At 37.4% G+C, this 18,015-nt stretch overlaps 3 protein-coding genes across 8 annotated transcripts; all 3 read right to left on the bottom strand.

The window, feature by feature from the left end:
- Positions 1-1,739: 1,739 nt before the first annotated feature.
- Positions 1,740-8,257, bottom strand: LOC141839392 (SH3 domain-containing protein 3). Its single transcript, XM_074727130.1, has 10 exons — positions 7,994-8,257; positions 6,259-6,381; positions 5,737-5,806; positions 5,453-5,601; positions 3,928-4,029; positions 3,606-3,803; positions 3,459-3,521; positions 3,283-3,375; positions 3,139-3,213; positions 1,740-2,024 (listed from the first exon to the last, which is right to left on the bottom strand). The coding sequence occupies exons 1-10, from the start codon at positions 8,051-8,053 to the stop codon at positions 1,905-1,907; spliced, it is 1,053 nt and encodes a 350-aa protein (XP_074583231.1). The 5' UTR covers positions 8,054-8,257; the 3' UTR covers positions 1,740-1,904.
- A 2,464-nt stretch (positions 8,258-10,721) lies between these two features.
- Positions 10,722-11,431, bottom strand: LOC141837743 (uncharacterized). Its single transcript, XM_074725115.1, has one exon. The coding sequence runs from the start codon at positions 11,429-11,431 to the stop codon at positions 10,970-10,972; it is 462 nt and encodes a 153-aa protein (XP_074581216.1). The 3' UTR covers positions 10,722-10,969.
- Positions 11,432-12,150: 719 nt separating this feature from the next.
- On the bottom strand, positions 12,151-17,921 carry LOC141839168 (transcription factor E2FB-like). Of its 6 annotated transcripts, none has more exons than XM_074726853.1 (14): positions 17,495-17,921; positions 15,318-15,498; positions 15,054-15,116; positions 14,876-14,961; positions 14,719-14,807; positions 14,571-14,625; positions 14,383-14,435; positions 14,241-14,291; positions 14,100-14,148; positions 13,943-14,017; positions 13,791-13,867; positions 13,460-13,688; positions 12,934-13,000; positions 12,151-12,851 (listed from the first exon to the last, which is right to left on the bottom strand). In XM_074726853.1, exons 1-14 carry the CDS (start codon positions 17,684-17,686, stop codon positions 12,733-12,735), a joined length of 1,386 nt encoding a protein of 461 aa, XP_074582954.1. In that variant the 5' UTR covers positions 17,687-17,921; the 3' UTR covers positions 12,151-12,732. The 6 variants fall into 6 exon arrangements, with proteins under 6 accessions (XP_074582954.1, XP_074582955.1, XP_074582957.1 ...); XM_074726854.1 differs by having other exon boundaries at positions 12,151-12,848; XM_074726856.1 differs by having other exon boundaries at positions 13,952-14,017.
- Between the last annotated feature and the right edge of the window lie 94 nt (positions 17,922-18,015).

Below are 18,015 nucleotides of genomic sequence, written 5' to 3'. Positions count from 1 at the left end.
CTCTTCGAGTTAGAGCCCACAAATGCAGGTAACTATGTGGTCTATGCTGTGCCAGATAGGTGGGCTGATGTATCTAAGGTAAGAGCTACTATGAGAGAGAAAGGGATTAGAAAACTGCCCGGCTATCCAGAATAGTGTTCCTGCCATTGGATTGTTGGTGCTGGAGTGACGAGCTTGTTTTTAATGATTGCACAGTTTCAGAATTTGTTTCTTGGGAATTCAATCATATTTCTGAACACCATTCATTGGATAACAATTCTTTCCCCTCGTTCTTGTATGAAGAATTGGCATGGCTTCTGACAGACTTCATAGACTTCTATTGAAAGTATCTGCAAGTCAACGCTAATCATGTTATCTTCCAACAGACCACATATTTATTGCTGGTGTATTGGTGATAATTTATTACCATGTCAGGTAAAGTTGCATATCCGGAAAGGTATCAAATATGATAACATTCTCATATCCTATAAATTCCATTGTCGAGGAGATATCAGTGGATAAATGTTGTTGTAGGATGCTTGAAACAATGTCAAGTCCTCTGGATTATCTGAGAAGGGTTGTTTCGTGCTATTTGGACGATACCTCTTGGAAAATGGTGTTTTTTTTTTCAAACTAAGCAGATCTTAACTAAATCAGAACGGTTCTTAGAAATGTAATGAAGGTTTGCTGGCCTCAACTTCATTCTATTTTTGCTCGGATGTCCAAATATCTTACTTGCTGATCTTGTGATAATGTATGCCAACCTTTTTTATTTCCCAGATATAACATTTTGTCTTGTAAATCAAACTTATTATATCTGATCATTGCAAAAGAGAAGAATATTACCTTGCAAGGGTGAGCAGCTTGCTGGTTTGTATACCTTCAACTTAATCTTTCATTGAGCTTTCTCAGGCAGCAGTATCTTGTAAGTCTCAGCTGGTCTAACAGCCCCAACATGTAGCAGTTCTTTATCTTTGTGAAAATTGTCATCATTTGGAACATTGAATCTTGGAAACGACTCAATATGATGAAATCACTGGCAATTGCACATCCTCAAGCTTTTATGTCATCAAACTGGAGCACCATGTGAACGAAACTTTCTGAACTTCCAATGACCCTTATTGTTCTTTGTGGTTCTTAAACTGTCCAAAAATCAAAATCCACAAAAACATTAATGGAAATGACAGTTATCACTAGCCATTTGCAGAAGAAAAGATGACAGTATAGAATGTTTTGCTGCCTGATGTAACAAATTACTGATGTTCTAACAAGGATGCTCAGGCTGCATGTACAGATGCTATTGCTTTGATGATGTATCAAATATCAATCTAAATATTCAGTTACTTTACCATGTTTATGAAGCATGTCTTGATTCTCTTTAAATCTCTCAACACTGTACCTGGACAACTTGGTCGATTGATCAGTAAGAAGAGTAGGACACATGAATTAACAGAAGACTCGTAATTAGTTTTCTGCAGCTGTTAATGTTGCGCTTGTTATGTTAGTGTGCATCCAATTTTGTCGAATGTGGTTTTATAACACAGTCCAGTGACTCGTATCTGACCAAGTTACGACTGAAAATTCCAATTTCAAGCATGACCAAAATCTCTTCAGACCCTTGTGCAATAGAAACACACTGCATGATGGGAGAAAAGACGGAAGCTATCAAATGTGGCTACATTATTAAGATCAATAAACACAAATGCTCAAAATTCTTCATTGAGCAGCACCTGAAATCCCAAATAGCTCATGCTCAAATATCAACCAAAGAAAAGTGAAATTTTGATTCAGTAATCATTATCATACAATATTCAATGCTTAGCATAAATTTAAGATTTGCTCTGGCCAACATGATCATAGATTGATTCTCAAAGTTATCACTTAGCTTACTAACAGCAACCAACAAATTGATACAACGACGGCAGTTAGAAAGCTTGGGAAAAGACTTTGTTAGGAGGAATATGTTCGCGTCTCTCCACATAAGCTGACGGAAACCAACCTGCCTTGCCTCTGCATTCTCCTTCAGACCATCCAGATGGAGACTCCTGAAGGTAGAAAGATTGCAAGGGAGAGAATACTGGCATGTTAAATTTAAAGCCTTACATTCAACAATTAAGAATTTGTAACTCATTTGTTTGAGGTTGTTCAAGAAATAAGTATAGCTTTACAAAGTCGTCATAGAGCAAACTGAGAGTGGAAAAGGCTTTACAAATAATAGGTAGTAATAGTGTCTTTGTTCTACAGATAAAAGATAATGAATACTATTGGTAATTCAAGTATTCAGTTCTTAGAACCGACTAATAAATGTTTGGGCTGCTAACACTAATATTCATGTAAGATGAAGAATTTAAAATGCTTTGTCCACGCTACATTATGGATTTGTATGAACACCGTAAATTATTTGCATTCCTTATGTCAGAACTCCTGAACATTTTCTGATGCTTACAGAGCTATTGTCTTCATTATCCTTGGAGCCAGTCAACAATATTTTCCTCTTATCTGATTCCACACCTTAGAAAATTCTAGCAGATGAAATTGAGGATTATGAATTTTCCACTTCTAGCTTAAACAATTGACCTCTCATTCTAAGCAATTTATTTCTTTTTAAGTTAATTATATTAATCATAAAAAAATTACCACCTACGTTGCAATTCCGCAAAATTTTTTTTGGTTGAGATAACATGCGTCACCCTTCACAAGTTTCTCATTTTGGATCCTCCAAATCAAATTAACAATAGGATGGGGTGAATCTAAGGATGGGCCTGGACATACAATCAGTCATTCACGTTAAAACATCATGTTTTAATTATTATTATTTTTTAAATCAAATCTCTCTCTAACTAATCTTTATCTTCCTTGCTGGGAGCCCAGCATGTCATGGAAATGGTACTTCTGCCCGCCATCAATTTAATTTGACAGTGTCCAAAAAGAGACAAATATTGATGTATTTAATAGCAACAAAAGTTCATGTACAGATCGCAATATATGTGATAATTTGTATGATTTAAGTACTCTACCCTTTCCTTTCTTTATAAGAGAAAAAAAAACTAGTGTTATTGTCATGGATGAAGCATCTGAAAAGAAAGTTACCCCATGGAGCAAAGAAAATGACCCTGAGTTTCAAATAAAAAATAAACTAAAACAATTGATCAAGCCAACCTTCCGTACGACAACATAGTCTCCGACCACCAAACTTAATTCCTTTTCAGAAGCAGCATTGAAGTGATGCATAGCCTGGAAATATATAAAAGCATGTATTAGCATAAATTCAGGTTGCAAAAGTTTCAAACAAATTTAAGGTACCTCGGCAAGAAAGTATATGGCTTTTTCAGAGCGATTGTGAGGAGGAGGAGGAGGAGGAGGTGCAGACACCTTCTGCTGTTTTTCAGTGACAATCTGTAGAAAAAATAGTAATACCAAATCTAATCAGATTTCCAAATGATGAAGAATTATTCATAATACACCAACTAAGTAAATACCTCCGCTTCAAGATCATCAAGTATAGCAGCAACTCTTAAATGAAAAGATTTTTCAGCCTCTACCTTCAGTAGTAGAACAAAGTGAAGCACACAGAAAAATGATAACCTTATGTAATAATTTTGACAACACTGAACACCAAGACATACCATGTCAACTATACGTTGAAAAGTCTGCCTTTGCTGTTGTGACTCAACAGCAGCTAATGCAGCAGCAGCTTCTTTTCCCAACACTGCCATACTTGCTTTTATTTCAAGCATTTTGGCCTGAGAGGCTTGAAACTTTGAAGTGTTTTCTGGACTAGGAGATTCTCTCACCCGTAATTGCCTTCTTGAAATTTCTGCTGCCTGTTTATGCTTCAGTAATCAAAGAAGAACTACAAAAACATGATAAACCTGATGCATCTATTTAGATGTGTTATACACAAACAATACCAAGAAGACCCTTTTACTTGTTTGTAGAATCAATTACCAGGCTCTCAGCCTCTTGTCTCATGCGACTATAATGTTGGGCAAGGCCACGAGCATCCTCGAGTGGCACACCAGTTGCCATTGCTCTTAATGGTTCTACAACCTGAAACAGTCGTTTGACAAAAATGAGAAAATTGGATTTTCACTTGACATTTAAGGTACGGAAGGTTTACTTTTGTAGCATAAAAAATACGGTAAACTATGGGAAACTTTAGATTAGCATCATGTGGGATATATGTATTAATAGTTAAACAGTCTCAAAGATGAGAAAAATCTGTTTCATGCATAATGGCAGTCATTAATTTCTAGTATGCATAACATCGTCACTGGGAAATGGTTTCTAACACAAAAATGGTTTTTTTGAATACCTTAATTTGCTAGGTCTAACAATGAGAGAGTGTGGAGGCCCAAGGTAACGACAGGGAGCAAATAATCATTCTTTTTGCCCACTTGTTTACTCCTTTGAGTGGCTAGCTTTCCTAAAAGATCTAGTTTCGGGCATTCGATAGAGTAAGATATGGCTTTTTAATTAAAACTAATGCTTTCAAATCAAATATATACCACCGGCTTTCAATAAAGGTTCCTGCACTTACCCTTGCCCTTGCATACCCTGTGGTGAAACAGAACATATAAAGGCTGATCCTGTGTCTACTAGTCTCTCTCTGTTCTAATAGCCATTCTATCCTTGTACCCTATACCCTGGCTGAGTTTTCGGCTAGTGGTCTTTCTGGCTTGGACATATGCTTATCCGTTCTTCTGAGCCCAGGTGGCACTGCATCTCTTCTGCTTGGCTATAAGAAGACAACACCTTTCGCACCGTCCCTTTGACCATGGCCCCGGCTCCTCCAGCTCTAGGCTGCTAGGTCCCCTGCACCTAAATTCAACATGCAAGCAGGGGGGAGAGAGGGACGGTAGATCTTTCGTAATTTTGAATTGTCATTCACGACTGCGACAACAACGTGGCCGGACACTCCAATAAAAGGAGCTCCGCCGACAACGTACAACTCAGGAGCAACTCCGTTTTAGTCGAACGGGTAATAAAGCAAAAACATTATGTGGTGTCATATAACATCAGCCTTTACAGCATGAAATTAATGATTTATTCTATGGCAAATAAAGAATAAAGTGCATTGAAAGATCAAAAAGGAAAACAAATTGAGTTTTCTACCGGTACACAAAATTTTACCAAAAAGCTGACTTTATGCTTAAGCCTTAGTTCACTAATTTGTCAGAATAACTTTTTCCATGCCATATTTACAGGGAAAAGTGCTAATTTACAAGGCAGAGATAAAATAGATAACTCATGAGCCTCAAGTGACAATGATAGATACTATGTGAATTAAACAACATTGGTTAAGTAATTCTAAGCATGCTATTTCTTGGTAGTCAGCCTCACAGCATTACAATAAGTCATATACTTGATAGCCAAAAAATGTGGCAGACAAAATAACTTAATGGATACATAATTGGAACATACCAAATTCTCTATTCATGTGAAGAAGATCCAAACAAATAGCGATGCTAACCTGTGAAGTCAGAAAGGAACTGAAATCTTCATGCTCTTTCTCTATATTTCTTATCGCACCACCATACAAAGCAGCTGCCTTGGCTAGAATTGCATCAGTAGCATGATTCTCACCTCCATATCTGTAGCAATCTTCTGATAACTTTAAACCTAAAATATATCCCCAGATAAGTTCATGCATATCTGAAATCCTTTAACTAAAAAGGTGTGCCAAAAAATTGAATATGGTGCCCAAGGTACAAAAAATGAACAATAAAGATACACAGTTTGGCTATACAATTTTACCTATTTCAATGTGTCTATGCGCTATGGTTGCATATGCTTCAGCTGCTTTGGCAGTATCTTTCTGAAAATCCTGAACAAACAAACAAGAAGAAAAGAAATCAAGTCAAGGTTAACATGACTGCTTTTATGGATATTCAATTTCCTCTTCCTAGAAGTTCAAGAATAGAAAACCTAGAGATTGATGTGAAACAAATCCTGTTAGGAAGTTTAATATGGGATGACTAGGACTTTAGGTGTATGGATTTTAACAACCATCCAAAAATGAAATATAAGTTAACTATGAATGCACAAATACACTCGGTGTCCAAATAAATAATACATAATGAATATTATATGACTCTTGTGCATCCATATCCTCAGCTAATTTGTGTGTAAGAAATGTATACTGAAGGATGCAATATGAATGCATGGAACATTATTATCTTCCAAATAAGTGAGCAATATTTAGCAACTAATGTCAACTAAACACCCAAAAAGAAGAAAATAAGAAAGCAGAAAACTGTCTAGCCCATTTCTTCTTACCCTTGCTTCACGAGTAGACTTGTATAACTTTTCTAGTTGTTGATGTCTCTGCAGTTCAATTTCATCTATGACCACCACATCAGAGCTCCCATAACCGCTTGTACTAAACTGTTTTATCACTGCCTGAAATTACCCAGGATTAATATTTATTTCAAATGTAGGATGATTATACAACTTGAGAAAACTCCATGTTAAGTTAGATTACAATGGGAAAATTGTAAAAGAACAAGCAAATGTTGATAAATGAGTCAAACAGAAACATCTGAAACAGCACAGGGATCAACTTGCTACATCTCTTTTAAGTCTAAGAATGAAAGTTGTAGAATAGAAACAATTGCTCAAACCCAGGGGAATTGGAAAGCATTAAATCAAAAAATAGGTAAATGATTGAAAATTCCCTATATTTTCAACGAGTACTGGCTCTAAACGATGAAATCACTAGTCTTTGAATAGGGGCAGCAATATGGCCGTAATGAGAAACCAATAAAGAAAAAGGAATTTATTTTAAAAGCCCTATATCAGTTTTTGGTGAATGGTCTATAGCACAATTGGTCAGGCCATTGGACAATTAAATATGAGTTGACTGGTAAAATCCCACCACGTATAACTTACCAATATTTGGTAATTGATTTTAATAATAAGACAGGACACGATGGTGGCTAACAGTTGGGTTTTTTTGCACAAGCTCAAAGGTTGAAACTTCAACATAGCTCAATGTTAACTGAATAAGAGCAACAGAATAGGAAAAAGAAAAAGAAACAATAGGGAAAATGGTTATGATAGGCCATCAATTTTGAAGACAACGCCTGTGCAAATTTTTTTGTGAGCCGCATATACCATGATTGCTAAAGGCATTAGGCAATTAGACAAGCAATTCATTGACTGAGTTCCACCACTTGCAATTTACAGGTGTTGTTGGTAATTGACTTTGATAATATGGAAAAAGAAATTCATTGACTGAGTTCAAATGTTATGATAGGCCATCTATTTTGAAGACAATGCCTATGCAAGCTTTTTTGTGAACAGCATATACCATGATAGCTAAAGGCATTGGGCAATTAGACAAGCAATTCATTGACTGAGTTCCACCATTTGCAATTTACAGATGTTGTTGGTAATTAACTTTGATAGTATGTATCAAGTAGTAGTTAACTATTGGGTTTCTCTTTAAAACGTTCAATTGAATCTTTTGCATCTAAAAGTCAAATTTCAATTGATCGATGATTTCAAGTTAGTTTAAAAATCCTAAAGGACAGCCCGGTAAACAAAACTCCCATCAATGGGGGCCCTGAAAAAGGATCTATTATATACAGTCTTATCCTGCATTGCAAGAGACCCATGACTTTTAAATCACGCAACAATAACTTTACCGTTACACCAATACTCCCCTTCAGTGCTGAATGGAATAGGAAAATTAGTTCCAGATGGTACCATTTAGATTCACTCTACATTTTGGTTCAGTCAAGGATAATCTCTCTGCAGGATCAGAACTTCAGTGCAAAGTTTCTTAATTTCACTTATGGAGCGCTTCAATGGACAGGTTAATAGCTAACCAAAAGCGGGCAACCCAACATCACAATTTGAAGGAACATCAACGTACATTGATAAACACAATGCCACTTAATTAATCGCGCGTTTCTGAAAGAAGTGGATCGGACCCCGAGGAAGATCCCTAATTCAATAAGGAGAAGAGAACAAAAAGAAAGCACAGCAAAGCGAGGGAAGAGGACATCACCTGTTGCTGCTTGGAGACCTGCTCCCGCAGCTTGCTAGCCTGCCTCCTCAGCGCGTCCATTTCGCCGACCCAGCACGCCGAAACCCTGGAGAAGCACTACTGGTTTCAGAGATTGCGGAACACAACGCCTTCAGGCAACCAGTCTCGGAACCCAACAATCTATCAGCGCGCGGATCTGGTGGCGAAAGCGAGATCGAGGGGAAGGGAAACAGATGGACGGAGGAGGAAGCGGAGGAAGAACGACTCCAGCCTGGCGAAGCTCAGCGTTCCTGCCTCATTTTGTCGTGAAGAACCCACTCGCCTTGTCATTGGCGGTGGCGGTGGCGGTGGACCCGCGGCCTGTGTTTCCCTTGGGACAGACGGGTACTATGGCAAACTTCGTATATGTTAGTATAATGGGCCAGGTCCATATGGGCCTGAGTATCATTGTTTGTTAACCAAACTCACTAAGGCAGCCCACCTCAACCCTCTGTTATTAACCTTCTCCGGCCGTTGTGTTCTAACATTTCTACGATGTGCACTTCTGGCTAAAGAGAATTTGCGTGGGCGATGATCGATCTTGCGGTGGTAGTAAGAATATATTTCATTGACTCCGTTGAACAATAGAAGCGTTCCGTTCATCGATGAAAGCGTGCACTTTTTCCCATGTCGGTGATCGACGGCCACCTGTGAGACCTTAACCTAAATCGATCCCTTTGATCACTTCAAGCACGCACTTGTGCAAAGGTATATGTTTGTGCGATAGGAGCACAAACGTTGAGTGATGTTTAGACTCCAACACAAGCAAGGGCTCAGCCACACGACTAGCTAGCCAATTTCAAATCCCCGCGTACATGACACGTGCCTAACCGAGTAGCAGTGTCGACCGAACCATCTCATCAAGCTCAAATGGCATCGACTCGGCCAACTTCATTGCTTCCTCGAGCTGCCTGGCTCGTCCAAAGAGATGGATCAGCCCCACATCCATACTGCTCCATCCTTAGAGCGACTCCGAACATGGGTTGCATCCACTGTAAGAACATGGTTAATTCCTTCTTCGACTGGACCATTGTGGCTATATGGGGTGAGCAAGCCGACGACGAAGGTGATGTGGTCGGACTCTACAGCTGGCTCTTGCATCTTTAAAAACAAGCTGAGTGTGACCCAACTTTTCTCATGTTGTGCGTACGGGAAGATCATGGAGTTCCACGTATACCCCATCATAGTTCAGAACCGATGATTCTACATTTCTTGTAAAGTCAATCTTTAATCTTAACAATGATGATTACGATTCACGAAACAATCGATTCACAATTCAAGATTATTATTATATTTAAAAAATTATTTAAATATATATATATATATATATATATATATATATATATAAATATATATAAATTTGTACTTATTTAAGTTGTCTATCTATTCTCTTAAGATATAAGAGAATCAAAATTCACGTAATTCACTTGTCTTTTTATCTTAGAATTAAAAATACGTTATTACGCACTTTTATTTTTCGTTCTTTGATCTCAAATCTTCTACTTTGTTATCATATTTGAAAATTATATTCCTTATATATGTATTTTTTTTTTACTCTCATCTAGTCATTAATTAATGTTTGTAATTTAAAGAGTCAAAAGATAAAGTAAATAATTGTTCATCTAATTTATTATCTCCAAAATTAAATATTTGTTATGTTGACATGGAACAAATTAAAATTTCTTTTGTGATGATAGAAAGGATAACATAAATTGCACCCATATATGAATATGTTTGTTAATATAATTATCACTCCAAATATTAAAATATAACAAGACTTTATTATTTAATTTATTAAATTCTTCAATTATCTTTTAATTATATTGATAAGTATACTGTTCCATGTAACATATTTAACAGATGGATTATGTATTTCTTGATTAAAAATCTTTAAATATATATTTAGATTCAAAACTAAAAGAAAGATATTCTATATAAATATACTTAATTAATGATTCTCTTAATTTATATCAAAATATATAATTAAACTTGAATCAATATCTTCTATTTAGTTGAAGAAAATCTAGATAACTTCATTTAAGAATGTTTTCTAACAAATTCTATCATATGCTTGGTTTTGACATGTTATTTTAATAACACATAAGAAAATTGTCCGATTGGAAATTATAGGAGACTTTACAATGTTCAAATTTTGTATAATTTCTCTATTGAAAAAAAATTGATATTCTCAAAATGTTTAATAAAAATAATTAACTTGAAAAGATATATCTTTAACCTTAGAAGTATTACTATTAGTACTTTCTTATTTCGGGTGTTAAAATTTATTTTGATTCATTATTGTTAAATTGAATATCATCGTAATTCATATTTAGATTGATTATTTTTTTACCTCTTCAAGACTGAGATGATGAACCTTCTTCTATTATAATTGCACTTTCGATTGAGATTTCTAAATTGAAAGATGAGAATAAAAAAGATGGTATAAAAATAATGAAATAAGTTGTCTATTTATAGAGTATGAAGCATTACATACATTAAATCATAATCATTGATAAAAAAATAATTAAATAATCTCAATTGTTAAAAAAAATCTCTCTCCCCCTTCCAACAATTGGAACCACAGATTAACTAGGGGTTCCAATGGTCGGAATCAAACATACACAAAAAAACAAAAAATCAAAAATCATAAGGTTCAAACCGTTGGTTCTAAGGTTATTGGACTTGGACAACCAGCCTGACCCAGCCAGGCCGGTTACGGCGTATATAACGAGATCAATGAATAACTTGCTCGTTGACCCAGTTATATATAGATCCAAGCCGGATCCAATTCGGATTCCATCCGGAGTCAGGTCTAGATGCAGCGCTAGTATTGCTGCTGCAGAAGAAGGCCCTATAATTGCTGGAAATACAGAAAAACATATACACGATCGAAGATACATTAGACACGAAAAAAATTTGAGGTTGAGGCCGGTCTTCTGTCTGTTATATTGCAGTTAATCAGCATCTGATATGAACGAGGAGAAATCTTCTGGATTCGAACGGGCAAAAGAATTGCCAAACCGACCGGCAGATGCCGGCGAAGAACCGGAGGCAGTGGCGTAGGTGCTCGCCGCATGATTCTCCGTCGGAGGGGAGGAGGAGTCGGCGGTGGTGACGTTCGCTGGCGGCCGTAGGAGTCGGCTGAAGGTACGCCTGCGCGGCCTGCTGGACGAGGCGGTTCTTCATCCGGATCTCGCCGGCGCCGGGCGTGGCGACGGGAGAGGGGAGCACGGAGGCAGACTGCGGCAGGCCGCCGACGATGACGTCGCGGAGGCTGGTGTACTCTCTCTCCTGGGCACTGTCGACGGGCGCGAGGTCGAGCGGCGCCGGGACGGCTTTACCTCGCCGACGGATTAGGAGGCTCTCCGCGGGACCCCGTGGAGGCTTCTTGACCATAGCGTCGCTGGGGTCGTTGAACATCGTAGCGTAGCGAAGGACGGAGGAGGAGAGGAAGGATGAGACCAACAATTTTTATAGACGCAGAATTAGATTTAATCCATTGGAGGAAGTTAAGGGCCAATTTTAGTAATTCTATAATTAAATGAAATTGCAAATCGTTACTGGAATTAGTAGATTTGCAAAGCGAGTTTATCTTTTCGGGGTGGTTAGAGAGAGACCCAGGAAATGAGGGGGCGGCGTCGTCCTTGCCGGCTTGCTGTTGCTGTCTTTGGGATGAGGAAGAGGCATTGACCCGGGTTTGGGTCAGCGTTGGTGAGCAGCACCAATTTGACTTCTCTTATTATAATAATATAATTAATAATAATAATAGATTATTATTATTATTATTATTATTATTATTAAGACTATGAGAATTGGAATTTTCCGGCCCAACTCGCTATATCTTTTTAACTGAGGAAAGAAACGGTATTTTAGTTAAGTTCGTAGCTTTGCTTGGATGTGCCACCTGTCAAGCATTTTCGAGGTATAAAGATGGCTGAGGTGAATTCCATGATTATGCATAACTAGACAGAGCTGCTGCTTCCCTCTTGCGTTGTTTGTTTGTTTTTTTTTTTTCTTTCTTAGATTGGGATTGCCACGGATGGGACGGGGCAAGTGAACCATTCAATAGAAGAAGATTATTCCAACTTAAAAGAATTTTATACTACTCCTTGGCAACTGATACCATCATAATTTTGAGATATAGTGAACAAAGATTTATCACTCCTGTGTGACAGCTTCAGTACAAGGATAAAATACTAGCTTATGATACATTGGTATAACTAATGAAGATAGTATAGCTTTTGATGCTTTCTAAAACTCCAAATGGGAACGAAGATGGTCAAAAGCATGTCATAGGAATTTCTGGCCAATGCACATCAGAAACCAAACCACCGTTCAAATGATTTGATAGGGATTTCTGGAAAACTGCTCACCAATTTGCCTTCTCTGTAATCGATCGGACAGAACACGGACTATTAACATGCATGCATGCATGCATGTAACTAGATACAGGTCAGACTAGTCAGATGCAAATAGAAATGATCGATATTTGATATTCCATCAAGGAATGATGCAGTTAGATGTAAAAGTCAACCCAACATACGGGTTGTGAAGGTCATTTATGGCAGCTGAAAGTGCTGCCATTGCAACGAGCTCATCAGTTTGTTATTTGATTCATCAATTGCTTCATAGCCTGAATTCTGATGGGCGTAATCTTCTTTCATCCCCCCACAAAAATCCAAAATGATGTTTTATACACCTTTTTACCTGTCTCTACATATTTATCTGAGTGGAGCATGTGTTGGAGAGTCAATAGCTACACATGGAGTTTGATGCTCCGCTGTGATAGTACTGCCTGTGATGAAGTCATTTGTACTAAACCCGTTCCAATATGATTCTACTGTACCAGTTAAGGATCTCAAGCAGTATTGGAAGTAGTTATACACATGGAAATTGTTATAAGCAAATATCGGGAAGGATACGTGGTGTGTTCCATAAATCTGTAATGCTAGCTCCAAAATCTGATAGAAGCCAGTAGTCAGCATCAGTCTGCAAAAGAAAATGGTCTTTAACTCAAATACGTACTTTTGTGTGCAAAAGACAATGAGAGTGAACCAATAAAACTGTCTTCTACTGCCAACTTCAAATTTATGAGCGATAAAACTATGCATGGCTATAACATAATTCCAGACTATCTAACACTAAATACACACATTTGTATGATTAAAACAAATATGCATGGTGAAAGTGTCTTGCTAAGGATAAGCATGTCAAAAGAAAATTATATTTTTCTTTGGTTTAACAATGACGAGAAATTAATCTTCTGATAGTTACACCATGATAGCCAAACATCTAAGATTTTTGTTGGATAAAAAGTTGAAACTAGAATGCTCTTCTGTCTGAACTATGCCACTATCATGGAAGAAATCCTAACTGAAATTGACTAAAATTCTCAGGGTAATCATAGGTATGACAATTGGAATCTGCAGGGTCAGATGCAGGACTTACATCAATTTCAGAAGCTACAATCTTTGTCATACCAGAGCCATTATCCTCTAAGGAACTTGCATCAAGGCATCCCCGACTATCTTGATTTTTAAATCCCAATTTCTTGTATCTGCTCTCATCTGTTGCAACTGCCAAGATGGAGGTCTCAAGCGACCCTGAATTTGTCACATGATCAGTTCTTGAAGGGGTCTCAACACCACTCATCTCGTCAAAATTCTTTTCAAATTTACTAGCAACAAAAGGAATAGAGAAGAGACATTATTATAAGACAAATAAAATCTAATTAAAATGCTTGTTTACAAATACTATGCTTATAAAAAGGAATGACTACCTTACAAGGTAAATATCAATAGGACCCATTGAGCTTCTTACGACAATTCTGTATCTCCGATGTGGATATTCAAAAGCCTTCACGCAGAAGGAGGACTTCTGGTTAACATCTGGAGCAATAAATAAATAAATAAATAAAATTGGCTCACTTACTCCTTTTACCTCATCAGGATCTGGAACCTCCAGGGTAGTACCATGAGGTGCTTTTATAGCTATAAGTGTCTGATTCTACATAGAGGCATGAATATCAAGGAGAATCTAAAATTTAATTTTTATTTTCAAAATAAACAAGGGAAACATGTAAGAAAACCTGAAAGCAAGGCAGTCTTTTGAAGTCATCTTCGGTCAGGTAAAGCAGCCTGAAATTTTACAAGTAACAGAAAATGGTTTTAATTTGTAGATGTTCTCAACATATGTGGGATGCAAATGCAAGAAAAACAAAATAACGTACTTTTGATTACTTTCTTCTTCAGTGAACACACTCATGCTTTCTTGCATTTTGCTGTAAAAGCTAGAACGTTTCAGCATACTATGCATTTTGTAGCATGTTAGGCATCAGTAGATAGAAGCTACATTTAGTATTGGAACCAAACCTGATGCACTCATCCAACTGATGTTCTTGCAAGACTAGGTTTTCAACTTCTGCCTAAAGGGAACAAAATATTAAGCAAAATTTGATGATCTTGTATATCAGTTAAAAATTTAACAGAAATTTACTCGAAACATGAAGATATAAAATGGATTTATTTGATTCTGCCAAGAAAGCAATGATGAGTCATACCTGAAGCATTGGCATATCATTTTCAACCTCTCCTGGCATTGCATCATCTAAGCCCCTGTAATGCATCTAATCAAAATTTCTTCATATTGAAATAATAAATATTTTAAGCACAGAAAATAACAAGATTCATGAGGAAAATATAATTTACGTCCAATGAATCTTGTTTTTGAGATTTTTTTCTATCAATCCTATCCCTTCAAGCACATTAGTGATGTCATAAATCCGCCTCTTTTGCACCTACATGTAAAATTCTAATTATGTATATAAGAAGAAGAATTTTTCAAATTAGCCAACATTTACTTCACCTCAAGTGTTTCTGCAGCTTTATTCAAGTCAAGTGTGCCATCTTGTGCATGTTTAAGTAGATTGATAAACCGTTTGGTCAACAGTCCTGATAGTGAAGTTAGATGATGATGAAAAAGAATTCTTAATCGATAAAGAAAACTTGAAATTTTTTTTATGAAAGTGAGAAAAATCAATCACCTAAAGAGCTATCATAACGGCAACTACCAACAGGAGAGAGAGCATTGCATAAAGGTGAACCTGCTGGAAACAAAATCTAGTTAATGAGTTGAGACTTCCAATTGAAAAAAATAAAATAAAATATTACAGCTCACTGTCCAGAATACTGAGAAAAAAACCATCAACCTCTTAGCTATTTAAAGTACTCTGTAGATGTGTACAATAATCTACTTTTCAAGTGGAAGATTAACATTGTATTAGTATTGGAAGGATGACAATACGCACCTGCATTTGGCAGAGAGTCTTTGACATCTGACTTACTGCTCTTGGATGCCTTGGATCTGCTATATGTTTTCTTGGTCATTTTAACAAGAGGATTGATCACTACTGCAGTAGAGCCAGAAGTAGTCTTCCACTCACACAACTCAGAAGCCTCGTTATCTCCTTGTTCAAGCTTTCGCTTTAACTAAGATATGATATATCACTTCAGTTGAACTATTGCCATCAACTCATAAGGAATATTTACTAATCAGGTAATGAAATTATATTGCAAGAGACTGGGTTAATGCAGCATAGAGAGAATACATTAGATGTGTTAAGATCTTACTTTATATATATATAAAAAACTAGCAATTAACTACATGTCATGCTTCATGTTATTTACTCATGCAATAAAATCAACTAGTTCACTTCAACCTTGTCTTGAATCAGTAGATTCTTTTCTCATCCCTGTGTTGGAGAATACCTAATGCTATGGAAAGTTTTAGTTTTCAAGAATATTTCATGCTAAAGCATTCTAACAAAAATATCTCCTAATAGCTAATAACTTTCCTTTCCCATGTATGAGCTTATTAAAACACTTGAAAATCAGATAATTAAAATCAGGCTACAAAGACTAATAAAACTTTGACTTGATACAATAGCAAAAACACTTCCACATTTAACTTCTGAAAATCATGCACTAACCATTAGAAATTAGTTAGGGCATAATTTGCCCTTTCATGAAGGGGAGCCTTGGCGCAACGGAAAAGTTGTTGTCGTGTGACTTAGAGGTCACGGATTCGAGTCTTGGAAACAATTTCTTGCAAAACAGGGTAAGATTGCATACAATAGACCATTCTCCAGGACCCCGCATAGGCAGGAGCTTCGTGCAGTGGACTGCCTTTTTATAATTTGCCCTTTCCTAACTTAACTAGAAGTGGTTTTAGAAGGCTCCAATTTATCCAACATAAACCATGTAACATCTTAGAGTACTAAAGATTTTTACCTTGAAAATAGTCCATAAACAATCAGTTTGTGAATATTATTCATGTGATCATTCATAGTTGTCAAGTAACATCACATTCATGAAAAAGTACAAACACTGACAAAACAAATTCAATTATGATAGGTAGATCATGAGGGTGCTTAAAGTTGGATCCATATCTCAACTGACTGACAAAAGATATGCAGATTTTCAATCTCTTGACCAAACTGAGATAGAAAAAGGCAGCATAAAGAATCAAAATAATAAATTGCAAAATCATGAAAAGCCAGAAACAACTTTACATGTTATCTGTAATTTTAGCACCTATGGTCATATTTAAGAAATTTTACTTTAAACATCTGATTGCCCATATGTTGCTAAACTTTGTACAGAAGGCAATCTCTACGAGATGAGTTGTTAATGACTACACAGTATTCATGTATATGCATGTTGTTGTTAAGATTTTTTGACTCATTTTTATGTCCAGCTTTCTATACTGTCATTGTAGATCCATGTTTGATGATTACTTAACTTAATGCTCTCAATTCAACTCTATTAGGAAAGCCCATGAGCCAATTTGGAGTGCAAGTCTACATACACATATAAGACAAATATTTAGCAAAACGAGTAATAGATACTTCTACATTTCATCATGGCCTGATAAGCACTCAATAAGAGCCGGTTGAGGAATCAGAGAAATTTCCTATCGGTCCTGTTTCAACCCCAGACAATCTATCATAATTTTGTGAAAGATCTGGAGACACATTCAGTTTGCCATTCATTGGGGCATTGAGGGAAACATCGATATTTCCTGTTGTTTTCCTTGGTAGCTTCAACCTTTACAAACCCAACCAAATTATGACTTTAGTTCTATTAAAAGTAAGACAGGAAAAAATTTGTGTATCAATGATACTACTTAACACATCCAAAATTGGGCATACCACGGACCCTAAAGAAAAGGATGAAGGAACACGAGTTTAAAACTGCATATCCCTCCAATCCATGCCTAACCTAGTTCTTCGACTAGTAATTTAGTGCCCGAATGTGATATCTACAACTTCCATTAAAAAATAGAAATCCACCTAAAATGGTTAGATTATCAACTCAACTCGCACAACACCAAGCAACACAGAACATCTGGAAAATTCGCAACTATCAGATCAAATCTCCCACTGTAATTTAAGAAACCAAAGCAAGCAGCAAAGTTAGAGCTCACAGGCGTGTTAACGATCAAGGAATCAGCCACGTCGGCGCCTGATGCCTGTCCATCAGCGGCAGTAAAGCAGTGGTTCTCTGCCCGCGAGGACGGCCTCGGCGAGGACAACAGTAGGTGCTGGTACTTCACCGGTTGCGGGATCTGCCCGCACGGCTGCGCCAGGCGGTCCCCAGAAGTTCGACTGCCGGACATCGCCCGCCTATTATATAAAGATCCGAAGGGCGTAAAGGAACTCGCTCGAACCCCCGATGTCGAGCCGAAAAGAGATCGTCGTTATCGAGGAATAACCCTGACGGAAAACCCCCTTGTACCTGTTGGGATTCCGGGAGGAAGAGCAGATCCAGTAGCGGTGGAAGACGGCAGCCGGAGAGGCGACCGGAATCGGGGGTCCTTTCGGGGATCTGGGTCGCCGGATCAAGGAGGGCTTGCGCGCGGGCGGTGGGCTTGTGGGTTAAACGAATCGGGAGGGAGGGAAATTCTAGCGTAGCGTGGAACGAGGGGGTGTGGAGGGAAGGCATGAG

The sequence above is a fragment of the Curcuma longa genome, chromosome 11 (genome assembly GCF_044706935.1).
Source record: "Curcuma longa cultivar G26 ecotype Majalengka, Jawa Barat chromosome 11, ITB_CL_G26_1.1, whole genome shotgun sequence".
NCBI lineage: Eukaryota > Viridiplantae > Streptophyta > Magnoliopsida > Zingiberales > Zingiberaceae > Curcuma > Curcuma longa.
The sequence above is the reverse complement of the archived record's forward strand: the minus strand, read 5'-3'. Positions and strand labels throughout refer to the sequence as shown.